Genomic DNA, 15,760 nt, shown 5'->3' on the forward strand with positions numbered 1-15,760 from the left:
AGCATTTCCTGCAGAGGTAGGGGTGGCTGATTGAGGGTCTTTTTCTTCTAGAACCGGCTTTCCTTGAGAGATGGCTCTTTTTGTTCTACCCAGAGGGATTTACAAAATGGCTCGCTTGCAATACGCATCTCTCCTGGGGAAGCAACGTTGACTAGTGTAAGCTTTCTTAAGAATGTGGTATTGTGTAAAAATAGGTACAGCCTGATACAGTAAATATGAGGCAATAAAGTCAAGGAGTCAGGGTATCCCTTTTATGAAGACTAGGTCTTTATTTATAGGTACATAAAGCAGGAAAGTGAATATTAAGATGTACATTTAAAAAAGTGGTAGGATCATCTCTAACCATATAACAACCCCAAACACTCGATCCGAATGGGCTTGTCATTTGTGAGTTACTTCACATCTATACCTTTTAAAGTCTAACTCGTGGTTTCCATACTTGGGATCCAGTTTATGCGTGTGTGTGTGTGTAGTCGTGGCATGTGTAGCTGTAGAATCACATGCTGTGCACACTCCTGCAATCTAGTGTTGGGTTTCGACTTGTGTACGTCTTTTTTTTCTTCTGCAAACTTTCGAGTCACAATGTGTAGCGACCACAACCATGATTTGTAATACACATGGGCATCGGCTCTATTGTTTATTCTTCACCATTGGGTTGAGATGTGTTCCTTCGAGCAACGGATCAACGCCGCGTGGTGTTCTCTCTGGGCCCATTCTTTTCCCTCTGCCATGTCAGTTGAAAAAGCGCTATATCGTCAGTTCCAAGTGTCTGGTCGCCTCTGCTTCAGATCCACGGTCGACTAATTCGGGCCTTCACCCACTCCTCGGCACCAGAGAATGCACCTGTAATGGAAAGGACTAAATGCAGATACTGCCCGAAGTGTCCAGTGAAGTTCCCCAAGGACAAACCTAAATCAAGTGTGCCACCCCTGTCTGCCTTGGCGTGCCATGCGTCAATCTTGTAGCTTGGCTTGGCCAGATAGCATACTTGTACAATGCTAAAAATTGTTACTAGAAAAAGTAATATGATTCCCTCATATTGGGAGCGTCACTGCAATGACAGGTGCTCCATAAGAAGAAGACTGTTTACTGACTTTACTTAAAGACTAAGAATTACCCAGTTACTAAAGTGGTTTGTCTATATCATGGCAGCTAGTAAATGTGTTCTATGTATGGGAACCAGGCAGCTAATATGTTATAAAACTTTGTGCTCATCTGTGTGATTGTGACCAATTGTGAGTTAGAAGAGAATGCCCAATGATGATCGCCAAGACTTGTAAGGCACTTGCCAAGTACTATAAAGCACAGCTTAATTAGCTAGATTGTTGGCAGCATTTCTTTGTGCATTCGTTATATCTCGTGTAGGCCTCATTAATACAAGCTGTCTGTCAACGACATACAAGAACGGAGTGTCAGGGTTTGTTATTTCTGATGGGTACATCTCCCAGTGGATGCCTCACCTTGTGAATATTCCCTGCGCCAGCAACTGTGAGAAGTTGGCCTGATGTATGATGTCACTAGTTATAGTGTACACCTTATATCAGTCCAAATACCCTTATGGTGATTGGTTGTAAAGTCAACCTTATAGACCAGCTATCCTAGTGGTAGCATGGACAAGAGCAGTCTTAGGCTAAACTCTGAATGGCATGTGAAGCCAGCTGTGATACCATATATAATCCCTTGAATACCAAATGAAAGGACACCACAACAGATATATATATAAAATAAAGTGTATTTATTCTAAGCAAACCCTCAGCACTCTTTATGAGTTTAGAGGTAAGTACAACACAGTCTTATTAATGCATACAGTAAGTCACACAGGTAAGTAATACAGTTAGGCCCTAGGGGCCACGCAAACCATATACTAAATAAGTGGTATAAGAACCACTGTCACGGAAATAGAATAGGCCTAGGCCTAGGGAATCGCTGGGGCTACACTACACTAGCGTTAGTTAGGAAGTGGGAGGCCCACGGGATTCGTGTGCAGAGTGGAAACACTCACGCGTAATGCGTAAAAGTCAATAGCAATGTTACAGTTTAGAAATAGATAGATTTAGGACACTTCCGGAGTAGCTAGGAAGTTGAGACTTGAAAACTAGACACTAGGATAGTCACTATCCTGATGAGCACCGGAGTACCCAAGTTACCTAGCCCACAGGCTGCGGGTGCATAGGGGTGAAGATGCGTCGTTTTCGTCGTCGACTCCTATGGATGCCTGAAGAAAGATGCTGACAGGCAGTCAGTGAAGAGTGTCCGGTGGATCCCAAGGCTGGGATCAAGAAGAGAAGAAACCTGCAAGCAGAGGGGACAGAGTCAAGGTCACTAGCCAGTGACCACGTGGAACCAGGAAGGAACCAGGCGATGTCGTGAAGAGTTGCAGGTGAAGGTGAAGCTTGTCGCTGCAGCCAGGAGGACCAGGAAGCGTCGAGGACGACCAGGACCAGGAGGCGAGCTGTCCCACGAAGGCTCTTGCTGTCGGCGGCGTCGAAGTTGGACTAGGACTCACCAAGCCTTGGCAAGCGGAACCCACGAAGAACAAGGGACTTGCTTCTGGTGCAGACCAGGAAGGTCTGGGGTGCTTCTTCTTTGCAGAGAAGCGGGAGCCAGTCTGGAGGAGCCAAACCAGCGCAGAAGATTTCAGGGAGCGTCGTCACAAAGGCCACTAGCCAGCGGGCAAGCAACCGGACAGACGCGGCAAGCAGAAAAATGCTGAAGGGCCCCACGCAGGACTCGTGGAGTGTGGGGGGCTGGTCTTCGGTGCAGATGGTGCTTGGGGTTGGGGCTTCTCAATCCCCGGTGCACAACTTCGAGGGTACCTCAGAAGCTGCGCTGTAAGTTACTAGCCACTTTTCCCAGGTAGCCGGTCCCACGTCGCTCGTCGCCTCCACGGATCTCAGCTCTGCTGCAGATGTGGATGAGGGTCGGAGAAGTCTGGAAATCAAGGCTCTGGTCGGGCTCTGCAGTCGGTTCCTCGTCGAACGTTTCACAAAGCAAAGGGTAGTCACTTGATGGTGCCTGTTTGCACAGGGTAGCCACTCCTTGGCTACAAGGGAGATTCTTCAGTCTTCTTCTTTCGTCGAATGTCGAAGGTCCAGAGTTTCTGTTCAGTTTTGCAGGTTCAGGATAATCTAATGTCTTGAGGCCCAACTCCCACTCTTATACTAATCTGGGGGGCTGGGATACCTGCTAGGTCACGCCTTATGGGTGGGACCTGGGAGGGGGTGGTTACACCCACTTCCCTTTGTCCAGTTTCGCGCCAGAGCTGGGGCTGGAGTGCCCCAGCGCCGGTTTGAACTGGACTATGCAAGGAACACCTTGTGTGCCCCAGGCATGTCTCATTCCTTTCAGCCCACCCTGCCCCAATACACTAAAGGCTGTCTGGGGAGGTGCTAGCACCTCCCCAAGCAGGAAACCTATTGTCCAGGCCTCCCTGGCTGGGATCACTCCCAGCAGCAGGAGGTCAGACTTGTGTCTGTGGCAGCAGCATCCATTTTGTGATGCTGAGGCTTTGGTTAGAGTTAAACAGCAAAGTAGGATTTTAACATGTCTCTCCCTCTAGAAGGGAGGAATAATATTCTCATCACCAGAAATGGTATGGGGGTATTATTCCAAAGTGTTAGACACCTTACACGACATGTTTTGATAAAGCCAAACCATAGTTACCATAACCGTTTAAGATTATAAGGCACTTTAAGAGTATATGGTAGGCTATATCATAGAACAGCTATAAGGACATGGTTCCGAAAGCTGCAGACAGGCTCAGCTCATGCTAGAGCACCATCTCACATGTTACCAAGCACTCTGCCTCCAGGATTGTTAAGGCCTGCCATAGGAGTGACTGATAGGTACACATGTGTCTATATATAAGGGTAGATATAGGCATACTATATCTAAGCAAGGGGTGATTACACGACCTTGCCCCAGCTGAGTGATCAGCCAGTTGTGTCTGATTGGAAGGCCAGACCAGGGGTGGCATAATACATGCTGCAGCCCCTGGGAGGCCTAGGGTACACCTATGCCCTGGGTACCTAGGGTACACTGTACAGGGTCCAATAAGGTGATCCTTACCAATTGGTTATGTACCTAGGGTACATGGAGTCCATTTTAAAGAGAGAGCAGACAGCCTGAGACCCTGAATGGCAGGATCTCAGGCCAACTAAGTCGAAAAACCAGCTAGACACTAGGCAAAAAGTTGGGGGTAACCATAGTCAGATATCCACCTTCCTACAGCAACATTCGGAAACTTTTGTAGCTCTCCACGCCGACGAGGACGACGTCACAGAAGCACGGCTCCGCTGACGTCACTGAATCCATAAGAGGACCTCGTCGGCGTGATGACGTCAGTTCCCTTTTTTCCGCGCTGTCTACGCTAACGGTTTTCTGGGACTCTCCGTAGTTTTTACTAGTCACTTTGTGTTTCTGCTGGTGTTTCTGCTTTCTTCTTGCTTATTTTTTAAGATGTTGACGAAGAAGTCAGGATTCAAGCCGTGTAGAGTGTGGTAAACACATGTCCATTACGGATCCACACAAGGATTGTCTGGTGCCTGTCGTCGGATCATGACATCGAGGGATGCTCTTGCTGCCGCAAGATGAATCTAAAGGCCTTGAAAGAAAGAGAAGCTAAGCTATATATAGCGAAGATGAGAAAGGAGAAGAGAGGTCGAAGACGTTCGGGGTCGAAGTCGACGTCGGGTCATGCTTCTAAGTCGAAGAAACATAAAAAGAAGAAGAGGCACGGCTCTCGACGCCGTTCGGATAAGGGGACGGCTCCGAGATCGACTTCACCTACTTCTCGACGTCGTAAAGACTGTTTCTCCCTCTCCTTTTGTGTCAAATCCGGCTTCTCCTGTTTGCCCGACTTCGCCTGCGGCTTCTCCGGAGCGCTTTCCTGCTCCATCGCCGACGCATTCTTCGGTTGAAGAGGCTCCTGATGGGTCTTCGAACCCATTGGCTACACCATCGGCGTCGATTGGTCCGAGTCCGGTAATGCCTCAATCTGAGCCTTCTCCCCCCCCCCCCCCCACCCCCACCCCTCCGCCCCCCTCCCCCTTCCCAGGCCCGGGCCAAGACCCATTGCAAATTTTAAATGCTATGTATGGCGTCTTTTCGAGAACGATGTACCCCTCTGGAGCACCTTCGGGTCCCATGGGTCCAATGGCCTTTAATCTGGGGGTCCCTCAGGCCTACGCTCAGGCTCCATTTATGCCATTCTTCTCAGCGACGCCGTCTTGGCATTTCCCGGCGCCGAGGATGTCGATGCCGCTCCCTTCTTCTCCGGCTCCAGCTCGACCTCGTTCGACTCCGGCTGCTCCTCCGGATCCGTTTTCGGCTCTGGCTCCGTCGGGGTCGGTTGCGGCGCCGCTGACGCCGGTCCTGAGGATTAGGTCCAGGCGAGAAGCACAGACAATTTTGGAGGAGCAAAGGTACCAGGTGGAAGAAATGGAAGAGGGTGAGCTTATGGAGTCAGATGACTTGTTTGAGGAATTGAAAGAGGCAAGTGGCCTTGATTTGTCACCGTAATGGGAGCTTACTCCTCCTACTGATGCTCCCTCTAATGATGTGGCTCCTTACCACACGGTCATTAGGAAAGCAGCGGAGCTTTTGGATTTACAGCTACCAACTGCTAAATTTAAACCTAACATCCTTACTGAAGTTCTGCATTCTCCCTTCACCGTGGTAGAGCCTTTACTTCCATTTAATGTTGCCATCACTGAGACAGTCATGGAGGTTTGGCGTAAGCCCTTTTCGGCTCCAACAGTATCGAAGTCTGTTGCTAGGAGGTACAGGGCGGCTCCAGGAGATCCGGACTTTCTTACTTCCCATCCTTCTCCTGAAAGTCTGGTGGTTCAGGCTGCCTGCTCTAAGAAGTCTTCTTGGGCCTTTCCACAGGTTCCTAGTGACAGGGACTCTAAAAAGCTCGACCAGTCGGCCAAGAAAGTGTTCTCCTCGGCGAGTATGGCCTTAAAGTCAACAAATGCCACCTGTCTTTTGGGCCGTTATATCCACGCTCTTATGGATTCTGCTAAACAGCTGGCTCCTAAGTTATCTGAGGAGGACAGGCAGAATTTTAATGAAGTCCTGTCGGACACTCGGGCGGCTGCGCGTCGGGTTATCAAGAGTAGCCTGGACACTGCAGACTCTGTTGCCAGGATCATGGGCTCCTCGGTCGCCACAAGGAGTGCTTGGCTCAAATCTTCAGAGTTCTCCCCTGATGTGCAGGCAACAGTTCTGGACCTGCTTTTTTTTTTGTAAAAACCTTTATTGACATTTCAACAAAAGACGAGTATGGGCCTACAACCCCCGGGGCCGGCCGCTAAGCAGTCAGAGTAACAGAAGCAAATTTTAATCACAGGCAGCACCTCGGGGAGCAGATTCTCCATGCTAGCATACTCTTGGCCACTGAACAGCCCAAATAGGGACCAGGATACAAAAGGTTTTCATTTTATAATAAGGGATAGAAGGATCAGGTGCCAAACAATTTCCCAGCAGCAAAAAATGGCAGGCAGAATAGTAAACGCCAACAATAAACAGCAATCTATCCAGGCAATGGCGCTAAAACAGGAGGTTCAGGATGTGGAGGAATATCACGGCCATTTGCGCCTGCAGTCCCCTGTCCTAAGACCCAGAAATCACCACGGAAATTGAGGCACACATAAAAAAGCAGTGATTGGCAGCAAAGGAGACCTACCGTGCTGACCCCAGAAAAGAAGACAAAGAAGAATAAGAGAAGAAAAAGGAGGCCATAGAAACAAAGTAAAAAACTAAAGAATCCCCTCCCCCATCCCCCCACCCTGCACCTCTGCAGATGAGTACGGACCCCCCCCCCCCCCCCCCCCCCCCCCAGCAGTGTGCCTGTCGCCCCGGAACCAGACCCGAAATATAGAAGAAACAGAGAAAATGGAGTAAGAAAGGAAACCCCACCAGACGGGGGAGTAAAGAGAGTAGTAATAAACTGGAGGAGGGCCTTCAAAACATGCCCCCGGCTTCTCCCTCCCGCACAATATGTTCCTCCCCAAAGCAAACAGTAAACAAACACAAAATCGACCATGTCAAAGAAAAAAAATGGGGAGCATTATGCACCTATTACACTATTAGTTATGTCGTGAGAGCACGCAACCCCTGTGCCCGCCCGCCTGTTAGATGACAACCTCTGAAGGATCAGCCTTATCCTTGGCCACTCTTTGCGAATCCACCCATGCATACCCATCGACCCAGTGCCATGTCCAATGTTACAAGGAAGAGGAGCGTCCAAAAAAGACCAGGAAGCGACACACACATGTAGGGTGGACGTCTCTGAACACCAACACAGTCAACATTATGGAGGACCATCTTTCCCAGTACTGCCCCAGGATCTGTACTGCACACAAGGTCCAGGAAGGCGGAATCAGCCAGAGCAGGCGACTGTTGCTGGAATATTGCCTGGGTCGCCGGAGGCTGCGCGTGGGACAAAGCCACCACCCCCCGCTCAAATCCAAAACCTCCGGAACAGACCGGACCCACAGCCAGCCGATCACACGTTGGCACATTGTCCGAAGTTTCCAGCTTTCCCCTATTCACAGGGGCGGCCACGACACTGTCCTCCTGTGTGAAGTGTGACAAGTCCCTGTGTGCCTGGGGACAGGCAGATCGCAACTGTTCCGACGCTGAAGCAACACTATCAAGCTTTCTCCCCAATACCGAGGCGCCGTGAACCAGGGTGGAATGAAGGGCACCGAGAGCTTCGAGAAGGTCACGGTACCCCAGCCCAGCTCCCGGCGCCCGCTCCGCTACGCTCCTCTTAGGCACACACTCCCAATCTTGCTGAGACCCAGTGTACAGGATGATAGACTCCATCCTAGCAAGATGGCCGCCGGGTAGGTTCATCCCAGATTGGGACCGGGACTCAGGCACAGGCGCATCAAGTTCCATGTCACTGGAAACAGGGTTCCGGGGGCAGACAAAAATATATATCCAGTTTGTGGCCACAGGTAACAGTCATCCCCACCACGGACCAGCGCCCGCGAAAATCCGGGAGCAGCCCGCGGAAATCGGGACGCGTTACGGGCAGCGTCCGGGCAGCTCACCGGCGAAGGCTCAGGCAATTACCGGAGAATCCTGGAATTGCCACCCCGGGCATGCACTCGTTCCGCTACGCTCAGTGGTAGGAATGACCACAGCGAAATTCAGGCCAATATTCGCACCGCTCCGGTACTCCGACTCCACCCAGTCACCAATGGCCGCTGTTGTTGAACTGCCGCCCGGCCATGTTGTCCACCCGAGGTCCCGGTTCCAGGGTTGCACAGGCCGCAAACTTCAAATGGACATTTCTCCGGCGGTACCGCCGCCAGAAACTTCAGAATCACACGATCGGTTGCCGCTCTCAGCCACCAACACGGGCATATAGCGCAGGCTAAGGATCCCATGCAGGATATCTGTGCGGGATGTGGAGGTTCACGGAGCCGGGAGCCTACGCTGCCGTCCCGATCGCCATCTTGGCTCCTCCTTCCTGGACCTGCTTTTTGATGGTTCTGGGCTGTTTGGGGAAAAAGGCAAATGCGGCCTTGGAAAGGTTCAAGGACAGCAAAGTTACGGCCAAGTCTTTGGGCCTGCAGGCACAGCCTAGAGGTTCCTCTTATAGGAGGAACAGAGGGTTTGGGAGGTCGTCCTTTCGAACCTACAGGCAGCCTCAGCAGCAGCAGCAAAATACCCTGTATAAGAGTTACAGGGGCAGGAACAGGGGTCGTGCTAGAGGTCGTCAGCTCTCCTCCTCCTCCTCCTCCTCCTCTTCCTCCCACCACTTCAAAGCAGCCCTAGATCCATCATTCTGGATCATGTTGGTCCTGTGGGGGGTCGGCTTACCCATTTTTTACAAGATTGGGAATCGGTCACTACAGACCTTTGGGTTCTAAATCTTGTAGAGAATGGGTATGCTCTTCCCTTTGGGGAATTCCCTCCGAATTACCCTCCTTGCCAAGGTGCTTGCTCTGAGGACCACCTTCTTCTCCTGCAGGAGGAAGTCCTAACATAACTGAAAAAAGGTGCGATCGAGTTGGTTCCAGATCAGGAAAGGTGTCAGGGATGCTACTCCCGGTATTTCCTGATTCCGAAGAAGGATGGCAGGCTGCGTCCAATCCTGGACCTCAGGATCTTGAATCTTTTTCTGAAGTAGGAGAAGTTCAAGATGCTCACCCTTGTGCTGGTTCTTCAAGCGCTGCAACAGGAGGACTGGATCGTGTCCATCGATTTGCAGGATGCGTATTTCCACATCCCCATCCTGAAGTCGCACAGGAAGTATCTCCGTTTTATGGTAGGGTCGCAACATTATCAGTTTGCGGTCCTTCCGTTTGGTCTTACTACTGCACCTCGAGTCTTCACCAAGGTGATGGCAGTGGTGGCAGCCCATCTCAGGAGATCGGGGATTCCAGTTTTCCCCTATCTGAATGTCTGGCTGATCAAAGTGGAGTCGCCAGAAAAGGTGCTTCATCATCTGCAGGTTACAACTCAGCTGTTGTACAAATTAGGTTTCTCGATAAACGTGCCCAAATCTCACCTGATGCCCTCTCAGCGCAACCTGTTCATAGGGGCGGGACTGGACACTACTGTGTGTCAAGCATTCCCACCTCCTCAAAGTTTCTCGACATACAGCAAATGATTCCTTTGTTTTATAATGGAGCGGTTGTTCCAGTCCTGAAGGTCCTTCGTCTGCTCGGTCTGTTTGCTTCCTGCATTCTTTTGGTCAACCATGCACGCTGGCACATGGGGGCGCTCCAGTGGTGCCTCCGCACAACACAACGGAGATCTCAGGGAGTCTGTGAGGATCTCCAGAGAAGCTGCAGCGGATCTATCTTGGTGGAGCGTGGAGGGCAATCCGTCTCAAGGAAAGCCCTTCCATCTACCTCCATCGGTGGCCACAGTGATAATGGATGCATCCACTTTAGGGTGGGGTGCGTATCTGGGGGATCTGGAGATCAAGGGTCTTTGGTCTCCAGAGGAAAGGTTGCTTCACATCAATCTTTTGGAGTTGCGGGCGATACGTTTGGCACTCAAGGCTTTCCTCCCTTCTCTTTGCGGTCAGTCGGTTCAAGTCCTGACGAACAACGCTACCGCGATGTGGTATGTCAACAAGCAGGGAGGAGTGGGGTCGCATTGTCTCTGCAGAGAGGCTCTGCGTCTCTGGTCCTGGGTTCAGGATCATCAGATTTGTCTGATGGCAAATTGTCTGGCTGGAGTTCTGAACGTGCGTGCAGACAGTCTGTCGGCAATTCTCTGCCGACCACGAGTGGAGGCTCCATCCGAAGGTGGTTCGTCACTTCTTTCGGACGTGGGGGAACTCCTCGGGTGGACCAGTTTGCCACTCACGAGAACGCTCACTGCCCGTCATTCTGCAGTCTCCAGTATCCGATGCAGGGAGCTTTGGGGGGCGCGTTTCTGTTGAGATGGGACTCGCATCTCCTTTACGCGTTTCCTCCCATACCCTTGATTCCTCGGGTTCTGAGGAAGATTCGCCAAGACCCGGCCCAGGTCATATTGATCGCCCCAGATTGGCCAAGAAGGGTGTGGTATACAGATCTTCTCCACCTCTCCTCGTGCCCTCCGCTCCGTCTCTTGCTCAGGGCAGACCTCCTCTCACAGTCGGTGGGGCAGGTTCTACACCCCCACCTCCAGAGCTTACACCTTCATGCCTGGAGATTGAACGGGGCAACCTGAATTCTTTTTCTCTCCCGCCTGACGTGGTGGACGTAATTTTGTCTGCCAGACGTCATTCCACCAAGTCTTAACTATTCCTATAGGTGGTCTAAATTTGTCCTTTGGTGCGGAGAGAAGTCTATTGACCCTTTGAGGGCTCGTTTATCCAACATCCTTCAGTTTGCTCTCTCTTGCTCAGCAGGGCTTTGCTGTCGCAACTGTGAAGGGTTATTTATCGGCTTTGTCGGCATTCCTTTGTTTGCCGGATCAGCCGTCCTTGTTGAAGTCACCTATTGCATTACGGTTCATTAAGGGCGTGACCATCAAATTTCCGCCCACTCCATTTATTGTGCCTCAATGGGACTTAAATCTTGTCTTAACTTACTTGATGGGTTCTCCCTTTGAGCCCTTGCACAAGTGTCCCTTAAGGCTATTGTCTTTCAAAATCGTTTTTCTCATTGCCATTACCTCGGCAAGGAGGGTAAGTGAGCTTCAAGCTCTGAGTTCGAAACCCCCGTTCTTGACCATTCATGCTGAAAGAATGGTACTCGTTACCAGGGCTGCATTTCTGCCTAAGGTGGCAACTCCTTTCCATCTGGGGTAGTCCATTACTCTTCCTACCTTCTATCCTCCCCCTCACCCTTCCAAGGAGGAGGAGCGGCTTCACCGCTTGGACCCTAAGAGGGCGGTGAGCTTTTACCGCGATGGGACTTAAGACTTTCGAGTAGATGACCAGCTCTTTGTGGGCTTTGTTGGTTGCAGGAAAGGCAGAGCGGTGCACAAGTGCACCCTTTCCAGATGGATTATCTTGTGCATCAAGATATGTTACTCTTTGGTCGGTAAGGAACCTCCAGAGGGTATAAGGGCTCATTCTACCTGGGCAAAGTCTTATACATCTGCCTTATCTAGAGGTGTTCCTGTGGAGGACATTTGTAGAGCGGCAGCTTGGGCCTCCCTTCACACTTTTGCGAAGCATTACTGCTTGGATTCCGAGGTGAGGAGGGACGGACACTTTGCTCGTTCCGTCCTTCAGGACTTTCTGGTATAGAAGGGTGGACACCCTCCTCCGGGAGTGGGACTGCTGTGGGAATCTTTTCACAAGGTGAGGAATCCACTGGCAGATGTATCCATCAGAAGAACAAGTTACTTACCTTCGGTAAAGCTTTTTCTGGTGGATACAGTATCTGCCTGTGGATTCCTCACTGACCCACCCGCCTCCCCGTTGTCCACCCTTGTATACCTACAATAGTGATGATGTGTCAAAATCTATTTATTACTGTCAAAGGAAGTGTTATTTCTTTTGCCTTCCTGCATTGTCCTCACACTGTGTGTGTTGGTTTGTATATTATGTACTGTGTATACTGTATATATATTGTTCTCAGTCCGTCCGTGTGCCTCTAAGGCATGGAAAAAAGGGCGGAGCTGACGTCATCGCGCCGACTAGGTCCTTTAATGGATCCAGTGACGTCAGCGGAGCCGCGTGCGGAGCCGTGCTTCTGTGACATCGGCGTGGAGAGCTACAACAGTCTCTGAATGTTGCTGGCGCAGGGGATATTCACAAGGTGAGGAAACCACAGGCAGATACTGTATCCACCAGAAAAAGCATTACCGAAGGTAAGTAACTTGTTCATCAGGGCCCTACTTTCTCAGATAAAAAAAAAAAAAGCCTAATTGGGCCAAGAAACTGTAAGCAACTTGCTTGATCACCTGTCAGTTTTCTTTGTAGTGTACACCCTTGAGCAATTTCTTGTTTTCTCCATTGGTGAAATGGGGATAGGTTTGATTTTCAATTCATTAGTTAGAAACTCCATGATGAAAAAGTTAATTATATGCATTCTTACATCTCCACTGATGGATACGTCTTCTTTCTTACCTATACAGGGATATTGTGGAGCACAGAGCTAGTGAGCAGAAAGAGCCCTCTGGTAGTTAAAGTGAATTGTAGGGGCTGGGACTACTAAATGTGATCTTGGTTTGCCTTGCAGTAACATGATTAATGCAGGTGGTTTGGTTCCATGTGGTATGCCTCAGTTGTGAGGAACATTCCTTTTATTTTTTATTGCACTCTAGTACTACTGCATCAACATCATTTACTTAGCTTTGCTCTTTGAAAAAAAACGATTCATATTAGAATTTATTTGCTTCTGTCGAGTCCAGCAGATGGTCATCAGCTCATGTCTGCTACAAGGATTCTTGCGAAAGTTATTCTGCCGCTGTTCGCTCATTGACCACCTTCTGACCATTTTTTTCCTCTTACAGTCCACCAGGCGTGTGAAGTGGTCTGACGGTTTGTCTCCACAGTCTGCCTCCCAACACTCCGTTGAGACTCCTGAAGATGAAGCGGCTGTTCCAATAGTGAGTACCAGCCTTTGGCAATCTTAGATGTGTCTAACCCAGATCAAGGATGTTGGCCAGTTTCACCTTGGATATTAAGCCCCAGAAGGAGGGTACTACTATTGTGCGCTCAACAGGGTTTGTTCTGCAAAACAAAAAAATGAATGTGTGTCCTCAAGTAATGTAACTGGTGCTATGTAAAGCGCTCTGATACCTGATTGGATTCTGGTCAAGTTTGCGCTATATAAAACTCTGCAAAAAAAAAAAAAGCTGTATGGTATTATCCAGATGCATCTCGATGCTTGTTTCTCAGAAGGAGAATATTTTTACTTTAGGTGCTCATGCAAACCACACTAATGTGCCTCATGTGAAGTTTATTAACCAGGTGCACATCTGGGGTTCCTTCCCAAGCATGGGCACTAAAAAAAGTGGCCGAACAGGTAGGTTTTCAAACCTCGCAATCAGTGTTGTAAAGTTGCCTTTTAGCTGGAATGACAATTGGGGTGATTTACTTAAGACAGCCTTAAGAATACAGGATTTACAAACAAATCATTTGAACTTCACTGACTAAACAGGCTAACAATGATGCAACCATGGGGAATCTACACAGGTGGTAGCGTAACTGTTTCTGTTCCTTTTTTTTAGAAATTGAAAGTTCTTTAGAGTTGGATCTTTCATAGAATCACATGCCTAAATTATTTCTCTGCGTCAGACTAGGAACTGTCTGTAGTTTAGCAGTATTTTGATAGTTATCCTCGTTGATAACTAGTAGATAAACTTCAATAGACCACATTCAGCTCATTCCCCTCATTTTTATGACCCACGGTCCAGTCAGTCAGGTGGAGGGGGGCTCAAGGTTCCACCCCTCAGATTTTGTGTGCCTGGTTTCAGGTTGCAGGGATTACTCTGAGCTCTGCCCAGCTCGCTCTCACCCAATGTTTTTACCAGGATTCTTCAGGAAGTCCTATTTTCCCATCAGCAGGCTGCTTTCTACAACTTTTAAAAGATTTTAGAAAACAAGTTTTAAAATCATGAATAAACCCATGGTAGGATACGCACAGCCAGGAACTCTTTAAGCCATGTGAAGTGTATGGAGCCAGAAAAATTACTCAAAAGCACAATAAATGTGGCAGTGCCTGCTTTTGTGCTGAAAGCACTCTAACATTCCCAGAGGTATTAATGTCGGTGACTTTATAGACTTTATGGTATTGAATATGTGGGTAATTTAAACTGTCTACTGCCCCCTCACCACCCCAATTCCTTCTTGCCCTTTTGCTGTTTCTGTTCACAGGAGAAAGTCGCTGTCCGTTTGTGTTTGGAGACTGAAACCTACAATACTTGCCAGGATCTTGACGGGAATTCTGAAAAGGCAAAGGCACTCCTCCTCAAAGACATGGCTCATCTACAGGTAAGACCCACATTCCTCTTTGGACTTTACCCCCACCCCGCCGTGTGTTCACACCAACATTGCTTGGTTGGTGTGGGCAATCTCCCGCTGTGTAAGCCCTCACAATGACTTGAGTTCACTTTCGACTTGAATGAGCTAAGCTAGCAATAGTGCGAGAGAGACGTTTGTAACATTTCCCCTTTGTGGAGCAGGCTGCTAAATCTTTAAATCTGCTTGAAACATCCCCTGTTGCTTGCGTTCTTCCCAGTCTTGGTATCTCGTTTATTATGCAGTGACATCTTCCCTGCCGCTGGGAAAGGGCTCTTACTGGAAGCAAGGTATGCAGCCTGAAAATATGTATGCAATACAAATGCTGGAGAGAACAACTTGTAGTTCAGTTAAAGGGGGTAAAATGTAATTAAAACGCACCTTTTGATAGAGAATTCTAGCTGCAGAGACCTCGCTTTTTAAATATTTCCCAGGTGACCCACTGAATCAGGTAACTTTTCAGCAGTACCTATGTGTGCCGTTAGGTGGCGTGGTGCCACTCCGCACTGATTCTGTTCCTGTTCTGCTCCAGAAATGACATCCAGAATTTGTGTCTCATTCCTGCATGTTGAAGTCCGTCCTTTCTTTCCCACCAGACACCCATCCGGAGTTCCTCTAGTCTCTTGGTGACATTTAGCTCCAAATATTCAGTGTGCAAGTGAAAATCAACCCCAAAACGACCCGTTTTAAGCCCTGTAGGAATTGTTGTAAACCAGTGTATGTGACAGATGCCCATGAGGTGTGCCTGTAGTGCCTGGGGTCGAGTCATGACTCTAAGGTCTGCAGTAACTATGCGTCAATGAGTTCAAAGTCCCCCCTGAGACTGTGAAGCCAAAGTCTACGTTGCCAAGCATACCCAGACCCAGATTTCGGCCTTTCATCAAGATCAAAATCGTCTTGTAAGTCCAAAAAGAAACGCAAGACTCTACCTTCTCTCCCCATTTGCATTCAGCTGAGAAGGCGCAGGGGCAGAAGCATGGCTCTCAATCTAGCTCCTGGGCTCCGTCAACTTCGGAGCTAATCCCACAACTGGTTTTAGCACAACCAAAGTTTCTGGGACTTCCTGCCAGTTCTAGATAGATCAAAGAGTTCTGACTCTTCGGTCTGGCACACCTTTGGGTCCAAGGAGCGGAGAAGCCTTCAGTCTGTAGTACCACTGGCGGGTTCACCCTTCGTGCCAGTTGAACTCTCAGAGCCTGGTAGGCAGAGGTTAAGTTAGATAGCACCACACTCTCTATTTGTGGTAGTGTCACCGAGCAGTAAGGCAGTATCAGAGGACAGTGTTAAGCATTTGTTGTACACACTCAGTCAGCAAATGAATTCACA

At 49.2% G+C, this 15,760-nt stretch overlaps 1 protein-coding gene across 5 annotated transcripts in view; it reads left to right on the forward strand.

Annotated features, from left to right (window-relative positions):
- The window catches only part of TROAP (trophinin associated protein), a 324,800-nt gene that overhangs the window by 268,302 nt on the left and 40,738 nt on the right, over nucleotides 1-15,760 (forward strand). For 3 of the 5 annotated variants that reach the window (XM_085600253.1, XM_085600252.1, XM_085600256.1), the window contains 3 exons: nucleotides 52-156; nucleotides 12,925-13,020; nucleotides 14,291-14,407. In XM_085600253.1, coding sequence (XP_085456379.1) covers nucleotides 52-156; nucleotides 12,925-13,020; nucleotides 14,291-14,407 — 318 coding nt within the window. The remainder of the gene's footprint in view (nucleotides 1-51; nucleotides 157-12,924; nucleotides 13,021-14,290; nucleotides 14,408-15,760) is intronic. The other 2 variants (XM_085600255.1, XM_085600254.1) reach the window with 1 other exon arrangement.

This window comes from Triturus cristatus, chromosome 4_2 (genome assembly GCF_964204655.1).
Source record: "Triturus cristatus chromosome 4_2, aTriCri1.1, whole genome shotgun sequence".
Classification (NCBI taxonomy): domain Eukaryota; kingdom Metazoa; phylum Chordata; class Amphibia; order Caudata; family Salamandridae; genus Triturus; species Triturus cristatus.